At 36.4% G+C, this 17,139-nt stretch overlaps 1 protein-coding gene across 2 annotated transcripts in view; it reads left to right on the top strand.

The window, feature by feature from the left end:
• The window catches only part of NT5C2 (5'-nucleotidase, cytosolic II), an 86,773-nt gene that overhangs the window by 9,774 nt on the left and 59,860 nt on the right, over nucleotides 1-17,139 (top strand). For both annotated transcript variants that reach the window (XM_032313650.1, XM_032313649.1), the window contains exon 2: nucleotides 3,813-3,937. In XM_032313650.1, coding sequence (XP_032169541.1) covers nucleotides 3,837-3,937 — 101 coding nt within the window. In that variant the 5' untranslated portion in view covers nucleotides 3,813-3,836. The remainder of the gene's footprint in view (nucleotides 1-3,812; nucleotides 3,938-17,139) is intronic.

Here is a 17,139-nt window from a genome sequence, read left to right as displayed (position 1 = left end):
CCGAAGGGAAATGCTTAACCAGCTGAGCCGCTCAGATGCCTGAAAATGTTTTTAAAAAGTCAACTATAATAAAGTGATTTTATTACTTTATACACGTGTGCGCACACGTACACAAACACATGTGCCTACTTAGTTCAGAACCAGGCGTACAAATGGAGGATGTGACTTTAACTCTTCTTTTTCTATAAACTAGTTTAATATGCAACTCAGTTTGTATTTTTGAAGCTTAAAATAAATTTCAAGCTGGTGAGAAAATTTTAAGAAACCATTCAAAGTGATCCTTTTTACTCAAGTTTCAAAGCAGTGTTCTTAGAATGGTTGATTATAAAACTTAGCAATCTCAAGTTTTATATTTCAAACAGAATAAATTCCAGTCAAGTTTAGTAAAACTCTGAGAGTTCATATTTATGTACTGTTATCATTACCTATTATCTGTTGAAAAATAAGTATTTGGTTCAATATGCAGTGTAAAACACTTTGCCGAATAGGCTTGTGCTACGTAATGTGTTTAAGTGCTGCTACTTTTTTTTTTTTTTTTAAAGATTTTATTTATTGTGAGAAAGCATGGGGGGTGGGGAGGGGCAGTGGGCTAGGGAGAACCAGACTCATCCCTTAGCAGTGAGCCCAAAGCGGTGCTTAATCCCAGGACTCCGAGATCATGACCCAAGCCAAAGGCAGATGCTTAACTGACTGAACCACCCAGGTTCTCCTCAAGTGCAGCTCCTTTCTGAGTGAATTACTGATGTGATCTGAAACATTTAAAATGGTTTTGCTACCCAGGTTTATCCTGCAGTTTCAGTTACTCTTTGCTTCCTGTTTTTCGCAGTTGCCTGGAGCTGTTGGGGCAGCTGGTTTCCCTTTTGGTGGGGAGGGTGGTATTAGTGGTGAAAGGAGTATGTTTTGCCTGAAATATTTTTAAAGCGTGAAACTCTTGTATTTCAAATGCTTGAAAGTTTATTTCTCTTGTTGCTATTCAGATTGTTTATTTTATGTTGAAACAAAGAATATTTCTAACTACCATATTTTTTGAAAGGAATTAAAATTTGAGGTTTTTATTTGGTATTAGTCATTGCTGTACCTTAGTGAAAGAAACTACTCGAGCTTGACACTGTAAACAGGTGACAAATGTATATTTACTTAATGTATCTTACTTAATAGAAATCTCTCTTTTTTTTTTTGGCCAGTTGATAAAGCATCTTCATCTTTACTTTTAATATTACTATGAAAAATAGTTAAGCATTAGATAGATTGATTCTGTGGATAGAGTTCAAAAGTCTGTCATGTAATGTTAAGATGTATGATAAGATCATAGTAAAATTGTCATATGTGAGGAATTGTTTGAAGATGATGATTTAAGACAATCTTACCCCCTTACCTTCACGTAACTGTATAGACCATGGCAGATTTTATCCCATATTAATGATAGTCATTTTATGTTTACACTTTAGTTTTATGTTTTTTTTTTTTAAGATTTTATTTATTTATTTGACAGAGAGAGATCACAAGTAGGCAGAGAGGCAGGCAGAGAGAGAGAGAGAGGAGGAAGCAGGCTCCCTGCTGAGCAGAGAGCCCGATGCGGGACTCGATCCCAGGACCCTGAGACCATGACCTGAGCCAAAGGCAGCGACTTAACCCACTGAGCCACCCAGGCGCCCTAGTTTTATGTTTTTTTTTAAAGATTTTATTTGAGAGAGAGTGCACTCACAGCAGGTGCAGAGGAAGAGGGAGAAGCAGACTCTCCACTGAGCAGAGAAGGCCAATGTAAGGCTCGATCCCAGGACGCTGAGATCATGACCTGAGCCAAAGGCAGCGACTTAACTCACTGAGCCACCCAGGCGCCCTAGTTTTATGTTTTTTTTTAAAGATTTTATTTGAGAGAGAGTGCACTCACAGCAGGTGCAGAGGAAGAGGGAGAAGCAGACTCTCCACTGAGCAGAGAAGGCCAATGTAGGGCTCGATCCCAGGACGCTGAGATCATGACCCAAGCTGAAGGCAGAGGCTTAACAGACTGAGCCACCCAGGCACCCCTGAAGTTGGATGTTACCTTTGCTGAGAGTGTGTAACTTGAATTCTTAAAATAAAATATATTTTGTTTAGTCCATGATTGACCTGAGAGTGCTTTGAATTTTTGCTACAAATAATTTGAAGAAAGTAATAAAATAGTTAAAATACTTGGGAGATATCTTTCTTAGTGTAATTACAACCTTTAATTTTTAAGGAAAGGAAAAAAAAAAAACCCCGAATTTTAAAAAAGTTTCACTGAGGTATAAATACATACAGTAGGGGCACCTGGATGGCTCAGATGGCTGGGTGTCTGCCGTTGGCCCAGGTCATGATCCTAACGTCCTTGTGGGACCTGGCTCCACTTCAGGCTCCTGGCTCAGTGGGGAGTCTGCTTCTCCCTCTTCCTCTGCTCCTCCCCCTGCTCATGCTCTTTCTCTCCGTATCTGTCTCAAATAAATAGAATCCTTTAAAAAAATGTATTAAAAATATATACAGTAAACTTCACAAATTTAGAGTATACAGTAAGTTTTGACATATATACACTCATGAAACAGTCACCATAATTAATATAATGAACATATCCCTCCCAAATGTTTCCCTGGGTCCCTCTTTGGCCTTATTGCTTGCCCTAGGGAACCACTGATCTTATTTCTGTCACTGTAGATTAGTTTGCACTCTCTAGAATTTTATGTAAATAGGATCATATTATATGTCTTGTCTGCTTTCACTCAGCATAATTTTGAAATTTATTCATGTTTTCAGTAGTTCATTTCTTTTTATTGCAAAGTAGTATGAGCATACTACAGTTTATTCTTTCACCTGTATAGATATTTGAGTTGTTTTTAGTTTATGGGTATTACAGACAAAGCTGCTGTGAATATTTGTGTATAAGTCTTTACGTGATACATGCTTTCATTTCTCTTGGATAATTACTTAGAAGGGTTGGGACATAAGTAGATGCGTGTTTAACTTTTAAAGAGATAGGAAACTTTTCCAAAGTGCTTGTACCATTTTTATAGTCTTAGTGGTGGTGTATAAAAGTACTAGTTGCTCTGTTTCCTCACCCAAGTTTGTCATGGTCAGTCTTTTTAAAATTTTAAATATTCTAACAGGCATGTAGTGGAATCTTTTTTTTCTTTAAGATTTTATTTATTTATTTGACAGAGCACAAGTAAGGGGGGCAGCAAGCTGAGCAAGAAACAGACTCCTCGCTGAGCAGGGAGCCCTATATAGGGCTTGATCCCAGGACCATGGGATCATGATCTGAGTTGAAGGCAGACGCTTAACTGACTGGGCCACCCAGTACTACACTATACCACACTACTACTGTACACCAGTACTACTATACCCCCATGTAGTAGAAACTTATTGTGGTGGTAATTTGCATTTCCTTGATGATAAATGGTGTTGAGCATCATTTCATGTGCTTATTTGCCATCTGTATATCTTTATTGATGAAACATCAGTTCGGATCTTTTGCATATATATATATGTGTGTGTGTATATATATATATATATATATATATATATATATATATATATATATATATTTTAGAGAGAGTGCGCGAGTGTGAGGGAGTGGGTGCTGAGGGAGAACAAAGAGAATCTTAAGCAGGCTTCTTGCTCAGCACAGAGCCTGATGTGGGGCTCAAGCTCATTACCCTGAAATCATGACCTGAGCTGAAATCAAGAGTCAGATGCTTAACCAACTGAGCCACCTGGTGCCCCTAGAATTTTTCTAATTAAAACAGCACAACAGTAAATAGATACTAACATTAAGCCACTAAATTACTGATTTTCTTTTCTAGAATTCAGCATACAATTGAAATAAAATGACAACCTCCTGGAGTGATCGGTTACAGAATGCAGCGGATATGCCTGCTAACATGGATAAACATGCCCTGAAAAAGTATCGGCGAGAAGCCTATCATCGGTAAGTATTTTGTCTATTTAATCCTCAAAACATCTCTATAAAGTGGGCACATATTATCTTCATTTTACAGATGATGAAGTTTTAATGTGTAGAGAAGTTAGGCAGTTTAATGATCATATAGCTAGTTCATGGTTCAAACCCAGTCCAGAGTCTGGACCTTTTTTTTTTTTTTTTTTTGATATTTATTTATTTAAATAATCTCTACACTCACTGTGACCTTGAACTCACAACCCTGAGATAAAGAGTTGTACGCTCTACTCTTCCAACCGAGCCAGTTAGTGCCCCCAAGAGTCTAGACTTTTAACCACTAGTATATCAAACTGCTGCATTTTAAGAGGAGATTTCTTATTTCTTACATCTACTAATAAAAGTCCTTGGGGCACCTGGGTGGCTCAGTGGGTTAAAGCCTCTGCCTTTGGCTCACGTCATGATCCCGGGGTCCTGGGATCGAGCCCTGCATCGGGCTCTCTCTGCTGGTCAGAGAGCCTGCTTCCCTTCCTCTCTCTCTGCCTGTCTCTCTGCCTACTTGTGAGCTCTCTCTGTGTCAAATAAATAAATAAAACCTTAAAAAAAAAAAAAAAGTCCTTAACTGAAGAAAGTCTTCAGATGCTGAAAAATTGTACCTTAATTGTAAGAATGAAATTCTTTTTTTTATTTTTAAGAATAAGCTTATTTGACATTTTCCACAAACTGATAATAGTGTTTTGTTTGTTTTTTAAAGATTTTATTTATTTGATGGAGAGAGAGAGCATAAGCAGGGGGAGCTGCAGAGGGAGAGGGAGAAGCAGACTCCCCACTGAGCAGGGAGCCTGACACAGGGCTTGATCCCAGAACCCTGGGATCATGTCCTGAGCCAAAGGTAGATGGTTAACTGAGTGACCCAGGAGCCCCGCGATTATAGTTCGTAAATAGATTTTTAAAATTGTGTCTCCTGGCTACTTAATTAGATTGAATATGGGTAATACTAGGTATTAGCAATATTTTCTTATATTAAGACTTCAACATTTTCTCTGAATCATTTTTAAAGTTTAAAATGTGGGCAACCCTCTTGGGTCCCCTCCCTCTTTGGGAGCTTTGTGGCCATTATTCTGTAATTTTACTATTGCTCAAAACCTTGCTTTGCTGTCCACCAAAAAAAAGTTTAAAATGTGACTCAGTCATGGGCGCCTGGGTGGCTCAGATGGTCAGGCATCTGCCTTCAGTTCAGGTCATGATCCCAGCATCCTGGGATCGAGCCCCACATCAGGCTTCCTGCTCAGTGGAAATCCTGCTTTCCCTCTCCCTTTTCCCCTGCTTGTGTTCCTGCTCTTGCTTTCATTCTCTCTGTCAAATAAATAAATAAAATCTTAAAAGAAAATGTGGCTCAGTTAGTTAAACACCTTATTCTTGGTTTTGGCTCAGGTCATGATCTCATTGATGGTAAGATCAAGCACCACTTCAGGCTCCATGCTCAGGTCTGCTTGAGGATTCTCTCCTGCCCCTTCCCCTGCTCACGCTCAGTCTCTCAAATAAATAAATATTTAAAAGCTTAAAATGTAAATATTTTAAATTTATTTGTCACTTTTTTTTTTTTTTTAAAGATTTTATTTATTTAGAGAGCACAAGAGAGGGGAGGATCAGAAGGAGAAACAGACTCCCTGATGAGCAGGGAGCTGTATTCGGGACTGCAGGATCATGACCCGAGCCAAAGGCAGTTGCTTAACCAGCTAAGCCACCAGGCACCCCTATTTGTCATTTTAAAAAATATTAATGTTAAAATGCCCATATTTTAAACTTTAAAAATGATTCAGAGAAAATGTTAAAGAAAATGTTAATACAAGAAAATATTGCTAATACCCAGTATTACCCACATTCAATCTAATTAAGTAGCCAGTAGACACAATATAAATTTTTTAAAAAAAGTTTATTTACTTTTTAGAGAGAGAGAGAGAGAGAGAGAGAGCGCGAGCTGTGGGGGTGAAGCAGGGACAGGGGAGGAACAGGGACAGAGGAGGAAGCAGATTCATCAGGGGATGAGCATCTAAGGCAGATGCTTAACTGACTGAGCCACCCAGGTGCCCCTTATTTGTCACTTCTAATAGTTTGAATTAAATGTCTATTTCTGCCTAATCTTAAGTAGCTAAGATTTGTGGAAGTAGGTACTGCATTTAGAAGTCACTTGTTTTTGGACAGAAATTAGAGGCTTACACTTCCCATAAGTTAATAAGATAGAAAGACCTGGGCCCTATTAAATATTTCTGCTTCCCATGTTGGGAAAGCAAGGGATAAGTAGAAATGCTGGTGTACTGGTAGTGCTAAAAAGTTGCATGGGAACTCCAGGAATCTACAGCAACTTACAATTACTCATTTGTTTCTAAGCTAGAGGAAGGAGAAAATATTTGGTATTTTATACTCATTCAGTTATTTGTTTTTATGCTACATACATTTGGCTATGATGTAACATATTTATCAATGGAAACAAGGGCTAGAATTATGCAATGAGGAGAGATCATCTAGTACACATCAGGTATCCTAGTTGCATTTAATATGTCATAACCGGAGTCCTTCTGACTCATTTAGAATGATATTTCCTGGAAGACTGGCTCTGCACCCTACATTCTTTATATAGTAGAGTACACTCTGAAATCATAGAAACGGTGGGAAAAACACCTCCAAGGTTTAAATTTTTAGATCATTTGAAACTTTTTTCTTTTTTCTTACTGTGGTAAAGTATATATAACATAGAATTGCTATCTTAACTGTTTTTAAGTGTACACTTCTGTAGTATTAAGTATATTCATACTGTTGTGCAGCCATCACTGGTATCCATCCCTATAACTTCATTTTGTACAGTTGATACTATATTTGTTAAAGAGTAAGTCCCTGTTCTCTCTTCCCCAGCTCCTGACAACCAACCACCATTATACTGTGACTTTATAATTTTGGCTACTCTAAGAACTTCATAGAAGTGGAATTATACAGTATTTTTCTTTTTGTGACAAACTTGTATCTGTTAGCATAATGTTCTCAAGGTTCATTCATGTCATAGTGTATTGCAGAATTTCCTTTTAATGTAAAATTTGGGTTCTTGAATTCTTGCAAGTATTAGCTTTTGTTAATTAAAAAATTTTAATAGAAGCCATTTAAAAAGCATTTATCTTAGTTTTTCAGTTAAGTCAGTTTGTAGAATATTCTGTTTCTGGGGTTTTTTATTAAAGGCATTTACTGGAGTGGGTAATTAAACATTGGGTAAATTAGGCAGCCTATGATGATCATTTATCATAAACTACCTTGTATGTGATGCTTTAGAATTTCCTTTTTAGAAGAAGCTAAATATTTTTAGTTAAGTAAATAAACATCTAACTTCCGGCTTTTTTCTTGCTAATGTTAGTCTTTTAAAAATGATGGTCATGAGTCATTATTAAGAAACTGGTCTCCAGAAGGTATGCCTGTTGATCTTCTTCTATTTCCTTATAATGGTTGTTGAGTCTTCTAGGCTGAGGATAATCATCAGGCCAAACCCTTTGGAATAGTTTTACTGTGTGGTCAGAAGATAGGCTGAGCTGCTCAGATGTTACAGTGGCTTGAAGGAGGCAAATTAGATAATTACCTCTTAAATAGTCTCTTATTTAACACCTAGAATCTGAGAAGGGATCAAAATAGATAAGAATTTGTATCTACTATATCCAACAATGGAGCAATTCGATTTTTCATCTGCTCTCCATGTTTGTGCTCAAGATGCTGAAATCAGGTATTTGTTTTTTTCTTTTAAAATTTTGATGATTAGAGGTGCCTGGGTGGCTCAGTGGGTTAAAGCCTCTGCTTTGGCTCAGGTAGTGATCCTGGGGTCCTGGGATTGAGCCCCGCATCGGGCTTTCAGCGGGGAGCCTGCTTCTCCCTCTCTCTATGCCTGCCTCTCTGCCTCCTTGTGATCTCTGCCAAATAAATAAATAAAACCTTTAAAAAAAATAAAATTTTGATGATTATAGTATAGAAGATTTCTGTAATTATAGTATGGAAGAAATTCTGTAAGTGAATTATGAAGACAGCTTATGAATTCAGCAGTGGTTTTATCACATTGAACTGTAATTTAGTAAGCAGTTGAGCATGTGAATTTTTGGTTAATCAGTCTTTTGCCTTATTTTAAAAGACATTGCAATCACTTTTTCTTTGAATTTCTTTATGTATATTTATGGCCCCAAAAATTTTAATTGAAATTTACACTTCCAAAGCCATACCAGTAATTATTTAAACTTGTTGAAAAATAGTTTCTTCTTCAATCAAAGCTTTAAAATTATTATGTATGTTTAAAGAATAAAAAGGAATTTGTACATATATAAAATCATTTTGTAGTACCTGTAGCTTGGCACACTGATAGAATTAGAAGTGGTTATGATTTTTTTTTTTAACTTCAAATAAAAAAACAGGTATGAGGTTTTATACAGAGAGAGACTGCCAGCTTGATAAATTTTAATTTCTTTGTCACTTAACCACTATGGATATCACATGAATGTCATTCAGCTTTTTAGTTGTATCATTGATTAAGCTGAATTAACTTGTCATTTTGGTTTGGATTCTCACATTCAAATGGCTAAGTTAAGATTTTAGTAGCCATCTTACGAATTCAAAATCACATGGAAAATACAGGTCCTTGGGAATGTCAAGGAGCTGTGTTCCTTAAATAATGTGTAGATGGCATATATCTTGTCAAAATAAGAGTGAGGTAGAGTTATCGGAACTGTGTTAAACTTCTTTTGCTATTATTTCATTCTAATGTTTTGATTAGTATTTCATGTTCCTAAGGAGTGACAAATGAAGATTCAGGGGCTGGTAAGTTTTTTGTTTGTTTGTTTGTTTGTTTGTTTTTTAGCCTATTTGTTTTGCTTAAAACATTAGATTTATAGAATACTATTCAACAATAAAAAGGAATGAACTCTCGATACATACAACTTTGCTATACCAAGAAAATTATGCTTAGTTAATAAGGCCAGTCTCAAAAGGTTACCTAGTATATGATTCCGTCTCTGTAACATTATTGAAATGAGAACATTCTGGAGATTGAGAGCAGAGTAATGGTGGCAAGGGTTTAGGGGTTGGGGTGGGTGGAGGATGGTGGGCGTAGCTGTAGAACAATGGCACAAGGAATCCTTGTGATTGAAACTGTTTTGTCTTGACTCTAGTGATAATTACATGAAGGCTATACACACATGACTGCATGTAAAATTGGTGAAATCTAAATAAAGTTGGTGAACTAGGTCAATGTCAGTTCCTGGTTGTGATACTGTACTATATTTATGCAGGATATTTTCATTGGGGGAAACTAGATAAACAGTAAGGGGGAATCTTTCTGTATTATTTCTTATTACTGCATATGAATCTGTAATTATTTAACATAAGATAAATTCAGTCACACAACTTTTTTTTTTTTAACATCATAGGTATTCCTTGCATCTTCTAAATATAAGTGCTTTTTGTAATTCAAGGTGATATTACTTTATGGAATACAAATTCTCTAAACCTTGTTGATCAGAAGAAGATACTGGATCCTAAATTCTTTGTTTGTTTCTCTGCCACCATTCCCTATATGCTCCTTCCAAATACCTGCCTTAAAGTAAAATAGAAAAGGGGTGGTCGTGACAAGGGAGAGAGAAAAAAAGAGATAGCAGATCTTTGATTTAATGAAATCCTGTGATATGAAACTATATTTGAGGAAATATTACTCAAATTTAGATAGCATATTTCACCTTCAAAGACTCTTGTGTATAGCTTCTTTTATTCAAAGTAATGTCTGAGAGGTAGATTCATCCATATTTTTGTGTGTATCAGTAATTTGTTCTTTTTTATTACTATGTGGCATTTCATGGTACCAGCATACCACAATTTATTCATCCATTTTCTGTTTATGAACCTTTGGGCTTTTTTTCAGATTTTAGCTAAGTATAAGGCTGCTACAGACTGAGAAAATATTTGTAAATTATAAAATGATAAATGATAAAAGACTTGTATCCAGAATGTGTAAAGGAGTTTAAATTCAACCCAGTGAGGAAATGGGCAGAAGACTGATTCTTCCCTGTAGAGATATGTGGATGGTGTAAAAACACATGTGTAATAATATCAGTAGCCATTAGAGAAATGCATTAAAGCTACAGTGTATATGCCTATTACAGCGGTTAAAATAAAACAGTACTTGATATTACCAAGGATGTGGAGCAACTAGAACTCTGATACATTGCTGGTAGAAGGACAAAATAGTATAGCCATTTGCAAAACAGTTTGGTAGTTTATTTTGAAGTCAGAGACACATATGACCCAGAAATCTTACTCCTAGATGTTTGGCCTAGACAAATGAAAACTTATGTTCACACACAAAAAACTATGTGAATAATGTTTATAGTATCTCTATTTATAACTACCCCAAACTAGAAACAATCAAATATTCTTTAGCAGGTGAATATATAAATAAAATGCAGTATATCTGTAGTGAAATATAACTGAGGGAAAAGGAAGAGACTGTTGATGACACAGCAACTTCGATGATTCTCAAGGACATAATGCTGATTCTAAGAAGCCAGTCCTGGGACACCTAGGTGGCTCAGTAGGTTAAACGTCTGCCTTCTGCTTGGGTCATGATCCCAGAGTCCTGGGATTGAGTCCCACATCCATTTTACAGATGTATCACATTTTGTTTCCTTAGTGGACATTTGGGTTGTTTCTGTTTTTTTACTTTAATGAATAATGCTGCTGTGAGCATTTGTATACGAGTTTTTTGTACATACTTTTTTGACATGAGATATTTGTGATTGTCCCAGTTTTTGTCTTGGCTTTTATTCTCAATTATCTTTTGATGAACAGATGTTCTTTACTTTAAAAATGTAGTTTTTTATTGAGCTAAAATTCACATACCATAATATTTACACTTGTAAAGTATACAAGTTATTGGTTTTGGTATATTCACAAGAATGTGCGATCATCACCACTAATTCCAGAACATCAATCAATCAAAAAAAAAAAGGGGGGGGGGACGCCTGGGTGGCTCAGTTGGTTAGATGACTGCCTTCGGCTCAGGTCATGATCCGGGAGTCTCGGGATCGAGTACCGCATCAGGCTCCCAGCTCCATGGGGAGTCTGCTTCTCCCTCTGACCTTCTCCTCGCTCATGCTCTCTCTCACTGTTCTCTCTCAAATAAATAAATAAAATCTTTAAAAAAAAAAAAAAAGAATCCCTTACCTGCTGGAAATAACTCTTCATTTCCTCCTTCCTTAGCCCTTGGCAACCACTAATCTACTTTCTGTCTGGAATTGACTGTTCTGTATGCTTCATATAAGTGGAATCATATATGGTCATTTTCGTATCTGGCTTGTTCACTTAATGTCTTCAAGATTCATCCATGTGCTGCATGACTCAGTACTTAATTCCTTTAATGGCTGTGTAATACTCCATTGTATGCATATACCACATTTTGTTTATTCATCTGTTGCTTAATATTTGGATTGTTTCCATTTTTTGGCTGTTATGAATAATGCTACTGTGACCATTGTGTACAAGTTCTGCATGAACATAATTTCAGTTTTTTAGGCTGTATTATCTAGCAGCGGGATCTGATGGATCATGTGGTAACTTTAACTTATTTTGAAGGATTGTCAAACTGTTTTCCAATGTAGGTGCTTCATTTTACATTCCTTCCAGCAGTTGGTGAGCATTCTAATTTCTCCACATCCTCACAGTGACACTTGTTATTTGCTATTTTTTAGAGCTGTCCTAGCATGTGTGAGAAGTGGTAGCTCATTGTGATTTTTTTTTTTTAAAGATTTTATTTATTATTTGACAGAGAAGAGAGCACAGTAGACAGCAACAGGCAGAGGGAGATGGAGAAGCAGGCTTTCCACTGAGCAGGGAGCCCAATGCCAGGGATCACGACCTGAGCCGAAGGCAGCCACTTAACCAACTGAGCCACCCAGGCGCCCCCTCATTGTGATTCTGATTTCCATTTTCCTTATGATTAATGTCGTTGAGCATTTTTTAGTGTTTTTATCATTTGCATATCTTCTTTTGAGAAATGTCTATTTAGATCTTTTGTCCATTTCTTAGTTTTTTTTTTAAATTTCTGAGTTTTATATGTTCTTTTTTTCTTTCTTTCTTTCTTTTCTAAGATTTTATTCATTCATTTGACAGAGAGAGATCACAAGTAGGCAGAAAGGCAGGCAGAGAGAGAGGAAGGGAAGCAGGCTCCCCGCAGAGCAGGGAGCCCGATGTGGGACTCGATCCCAGGACCCCGAGATCATGACCCGAGCCGAAGGCAGTGGCTTAACCCACTGAGCCACCCAGGTGTCTGAGTTTTATATGTTCTTCATGAATTCTAGATACCAAACCTATGTCTGCTACATGATTTTCAAATATTTTCTCCTTCTGTGGATTGTCTTTTCACTTCCCGGGTAGAGTCATTTGAAGCACAAATTTTTTTTAATATTGATGAAGTCCAGTTTATATTTTCTTTTGTTGCTTGTGCTTTTAATGTTATATTTAAGAACCATTGCTTAAGCTTAGGTCACAAAGATTTACACTTATGTTTTCTTATGAGAGTTTTATAGGTTTTTTTTTTGAAAGATTTAATTTATTTTTTTGGCATAGAGAGAGAACAAGCACACACAGGAGGAGCGGCAGGCAGGGAAGAAGCAGGCTCCCCGCCGAGCAAGAAGCCTGATGCAGGGCTTGATCCCCGGACCCCGAGATCATGACCCGAGCCAAAGACCACCCAGATGCCCCGAGAGTTTTATAGTTTTATGTTTTATATTTAGGTTTTTGACCAGTTTTTTTGGGTACAAGATGGGGGTCCAAAATCATTCTTTTGCATGTTAATATCCAGCTATCCTGGCACTATTTATTGAAAAGACTATTCTTTCCACATTAAATGATCTCGATACCCTTGTCAAAAATCATTTGGTCATAGATGTGTATGTTTATTTCTGGATTCCCACTTGTATTCCATTGATCTATTTGTCTATCCTCAGGTCAGTACTATAGTCTTTATTGTTGCGGCTTTGTGTTAAATTTTGAAATGATCATGTGAGTCCTTCAGTTTTGTGTTTCTTTTTCAAGATTGTTTTGGCTGTTCTGTGGCCCACCTATGTACATAAGAATTTTAGGATGATCTTGTCAATTTCTATAAAAAAGCTAGCTGGGATTTTGATAGGGATTATATTGAATCTATATATCAGTTTGGGGAGTATTGCCATCTCAACAGTATTAAGTCTTCTGATTGATGAATATGGGCTATCTTTCCATTTATTTAGATCTTCTTTAATCACTTTAAACAATATTTTGTAGCTTTCAGTGTGGAAGTCTTCTATTTGTTGTTACATTTATCACTAAGTATTTTATGATTTCAGGTGCTATAGTAAATGGAATTGTTTTTTTAATGTCATTTTTGGGTTATTCTTTGCTACTTTATGGGAGTATGACTAGTTTTTATATACGGATTTTGTATTCTTCAACTTGGTTTATTGCCTCTAATAGTTTTTTTGGGTTCTTTAGTGATACTACAGATAAGATCATGTCACTTGCAGATAAGGATAGCTTTACTTCTTTACCAGTTTGAAGGCCTTTTTTCTTGCCTAATTTTGGATAGACTGTCCAGTACAGTGCTGATTAAAACTATTAAGAGTACATCCTTTTCTTTTCTTTCTTTCCTTTTTTTTTTTAGGATTTTGCATATTTTATTTTATTTTGTAAAAATTTAAGTTCAGTTAACATAATGTATTATTTGTTTCAGGGATACAGGTGTGTGATTCATCAGTCTTATAGAATACCCAATGCTCATTACAACACATACTCTCCCTAGTGTGCATCACCCAGTTATTCCATCCCCCCATGGCCCCTTCCAGCAGCCTTCTGTTTGTTTCCTAAGATTAAGAGTCTCTTGTGGTTTGTCTCCCTCTCTGGTTTCATCTTGTTTCATTTTTTCCTTTTTTCCCTATAATCCTCTGCTTGTTTCTTAAATTTCACAGGTGAGTGAGAAAATGATAGTTGTCTTTCTCTCATTGACTTACTTTGCTTGGCATAATACCCTCTAGTTCCATCCAAGTTGTTGCAAATGGCAAGATTTCAGATTCCTGATGGCCATGTAATAATATTCCATTGTGTATATATATATATATATATATACACCACATCTTCTATATCCATTCATCTGTCTGTGGACATCTAGGCTCTCTCCATAGTTTGGCTATTGTGGACCTTGCTGCTATACACATTGAGGTACAGGTGCCCCTTTAGATCACTACATTTGTATCTTTGGGGTAAATACCCAGTAGTGCAATTGCTGGGTCATAGATATCTTTCTCTTTTGCCTCATCTTGGGAAGAAATCTTCCAGTCTTTCATCATTAAGTATGATGTTAACTGAAGGTTTTTCATAGCTGTCCTTTATCAGGTTGTGGAAATTCCTTTTTATTGTTAATTTGAGATTTCTTTCTATTCCTAGTCTGTTGACTGTCTTTATCCTGAAAGGGTATTGGATTTTGTCACATGTCCTTTTGTGTCTATTGAAATGATCATGTAGTTTTGTACTTCATTGGATTTGGTTTGCTAGTATTTTGTTGAGGATTTTTTGTATCTGCAAAAAGGATATTTTCTTGTAATGTTCTATCTGGCTTTGGTATCAAGATGTAATACTGTCTTGGGGTACCTGGGTGGCTCAGTCGGTTGAGCATCAGACTCGCGGTCTCAGCTCAGATCTTGATCTCAGGGTTTTGAGTTTGAGGCCCTTGTTGGGTTCCAGGCTGGGCATGGAGCCTACTTTAAAAAAAAAAAAAAAAGATGTAATACTGGCTTCATAGAATGATGTGGGAAGTGATCCCTCTTCTTCCATTTTGGGAAGAGTTTGATAAGGATTGGTGTTACTTTAAACATTCGATAGAGTTCACCAGTGAAGCTATCAGTTTTCATATTTGTTGGAAGATTTTTTTATTACTGACTTAATCTTTTTACTTAATTATTGGTCTGTTCAGATTTTCTATTTCTTTTCGAGTCAGTATGGCTGGTTTGTGTGTTTCTAGGTAGTTGTCCATTTTATTTGTTACCTATTTTGTTGGCATACCCTTATATTTGTTTTTATTTCTTTAAGGTCAGTAGTAATGTCTCTGTTTTCATTTCTGATTTTAGTAATTTGAGTCTTTTTTTCTTCATTATAGTAGCCAAATATTGTTAAATTGTTGAAAGCAGCCTTTGTTTCACTGATGTTATTTGCCAGTGTTTTTCTGTTTTATTTATCTCTGCTCCAATCTTTATTGTTTACTTCCTTCTGCTCATTTTGAGTTTAATTTGCTCTTTCCTAATTTCTGAAGGATTAAGGTTAGGTCATTGCTTTGCGATGTTTCTTCTCCTTCTTCTTCTTTTTTTTTTAATAAAGATTTTTATTTATTTATTTGTTTGACAGAGATCACAAGTAGGCAGAGAGGGAGGCAGAGAGAGAGGAGGAAGCAGGCTCCCTGCTGAGCAGAGAGCCTATGTGGGGCTCGATCCCAGAACCCTGGGATCACGACCGGAGCCAAAGGCAGAGGCTTTAACCCACTGAGCCACCCAGGCGCACCCCCCCCCTTTTTTAAGATTTATTATTTATTTTAGAGGGCATCTTTGAGCAGGGCGGTCGGCAAAGGGAGGGAGAGTATCTTCAAGTAGACTCCTCATTAAGCTCAGAGCCTGACGTGGGGCTCAGTCCCAGGACTTTGAGATGAGGACCTGAACTAAAATCAAGAGCTGGCTGTTTAACTGACTGAGCCACCCAGGTGCCTCTCTTCTTTTTTAATAAATGCATTTTAAAGCTATAAATTTAGCTATCAGTAAGCTTTTGCTCTATCCCCTAAATTTTGATAGGCTTTGTTTTTGTTTTGAGTGGTCTCTTCGTATTTTCTATTTCCTCTTGTGATTTCTTTTTGATCCATTGGTTATTTAGAAATGTGTTGTTGAATTTCCACCTATTTGTGAATGTCCCAGATGCTTTTTGCTATTGATTTGTACCTAATTCTATTATAGTTTGGAGAACATATTTTGTATGATTCAGTCCTCTTAAATTTATTGAGGTTTGGTTTATGGGCTAACATGTGGTCTATCTTGTATAATCTTCTGTATGTACTTGACAAGAAAGTATGTTCTGCTTATTTTGGGTGGGGTATCATAGAGATGTCCTCACCCCACACATAAGATTTTATTTCCAGAGAGAGAGAGAGATAGCACAAGCAGGGGGAACGGCAGGCAGAGGGAGGAGTAGGCTCCCTGCTGAGCAAAGAACCGCAGGATGTACTTGGTCCCAGGACACTGGGATCATGACCTGAGCTGAAGGCAGACTCTTAACTAACTGAGCCACCCAGGCATCCCCATAGAGATATGTTTACCTTTGTCAGTTATTTTTACTGAATACACGTTCTTACACATATTTTTGGAATCATAAGTTCATGCTATTGCTTCTAATTCCAGTTTATCCCAAGATTCTTTCTTGTTTACTTTAATTCCATGAAATTACCTGTTCTTCAGCAAGAACCCTGGCTCTTCACGACATCAACATATTTACTCATTTGCTCAATCTAATAATACATCTACAGTAGTTTCATAATTGCTTTGCTCATACCATAACAAAACAGGATTTTTTTGCAGTACTTCTTCTTCCTTACTTACCTTGCCCATAAATAACAGTATATAATCAAGTAGTTTGTCTGTTTGTTCGTTTTTAGTTATTTGGATTATTTTTTGCTGTTTTTCTATACAGTGTGGTTAGAGTTGTTGTATGCAGTATAATTAGGTTCATTTGTTTGCTTTGTAATTGTTTTTTTTCTTTCCATTACTGATTTAATTGTATTATAATTTAGTATATATAATATTACATAATAATATATCCTGTTTCATCACATTATATATGTTATTAAATAAACTAGTAGTGAGCTTTCAAAGTTAAAATGAAGCAAAAGACATATCGAAAGTATCACTCTCATACACATTCCTTCTCAAGTTAGAGACTAATAAACTTTAGATTTGTTTTATATATCTTGCTTGGGATTCATTTGAGTTCTTGATTCTGTACTTGTCTTTAATTGGTTTTCTAAATTTTCAGTCATTATCTTTTCATATATTGTCCTTCCTCTATTGTCTTAGCCTCTCCCTCTGAACTCTAATAAACATATGTTAGACTTTAGCACTGTCCTCTCTTCTCTCATTCTTTCTCTTGTATTTTCT

Source organism: Mustela erminea, chromosome 14, assembly GCF_009829155.1.
Source record: "Mustela erminea isolate mMusErm1 chromosome 14, mMusErm1.Pri, whole genome shotgun sequence".
In the NCBI taxonomy this organism is placed as follows: domain Eukaryota; kingdom Metazoa; phylum Chordata; class Mammalia; order Carnivora; family Mustelidae; genus Mustela; species Mustela erminea.
The sequence above is the reverse complement of the archived record's forward strand: the minus strand, read 5'-3'. Positions and strand labels throughout refer to the sequence as shown.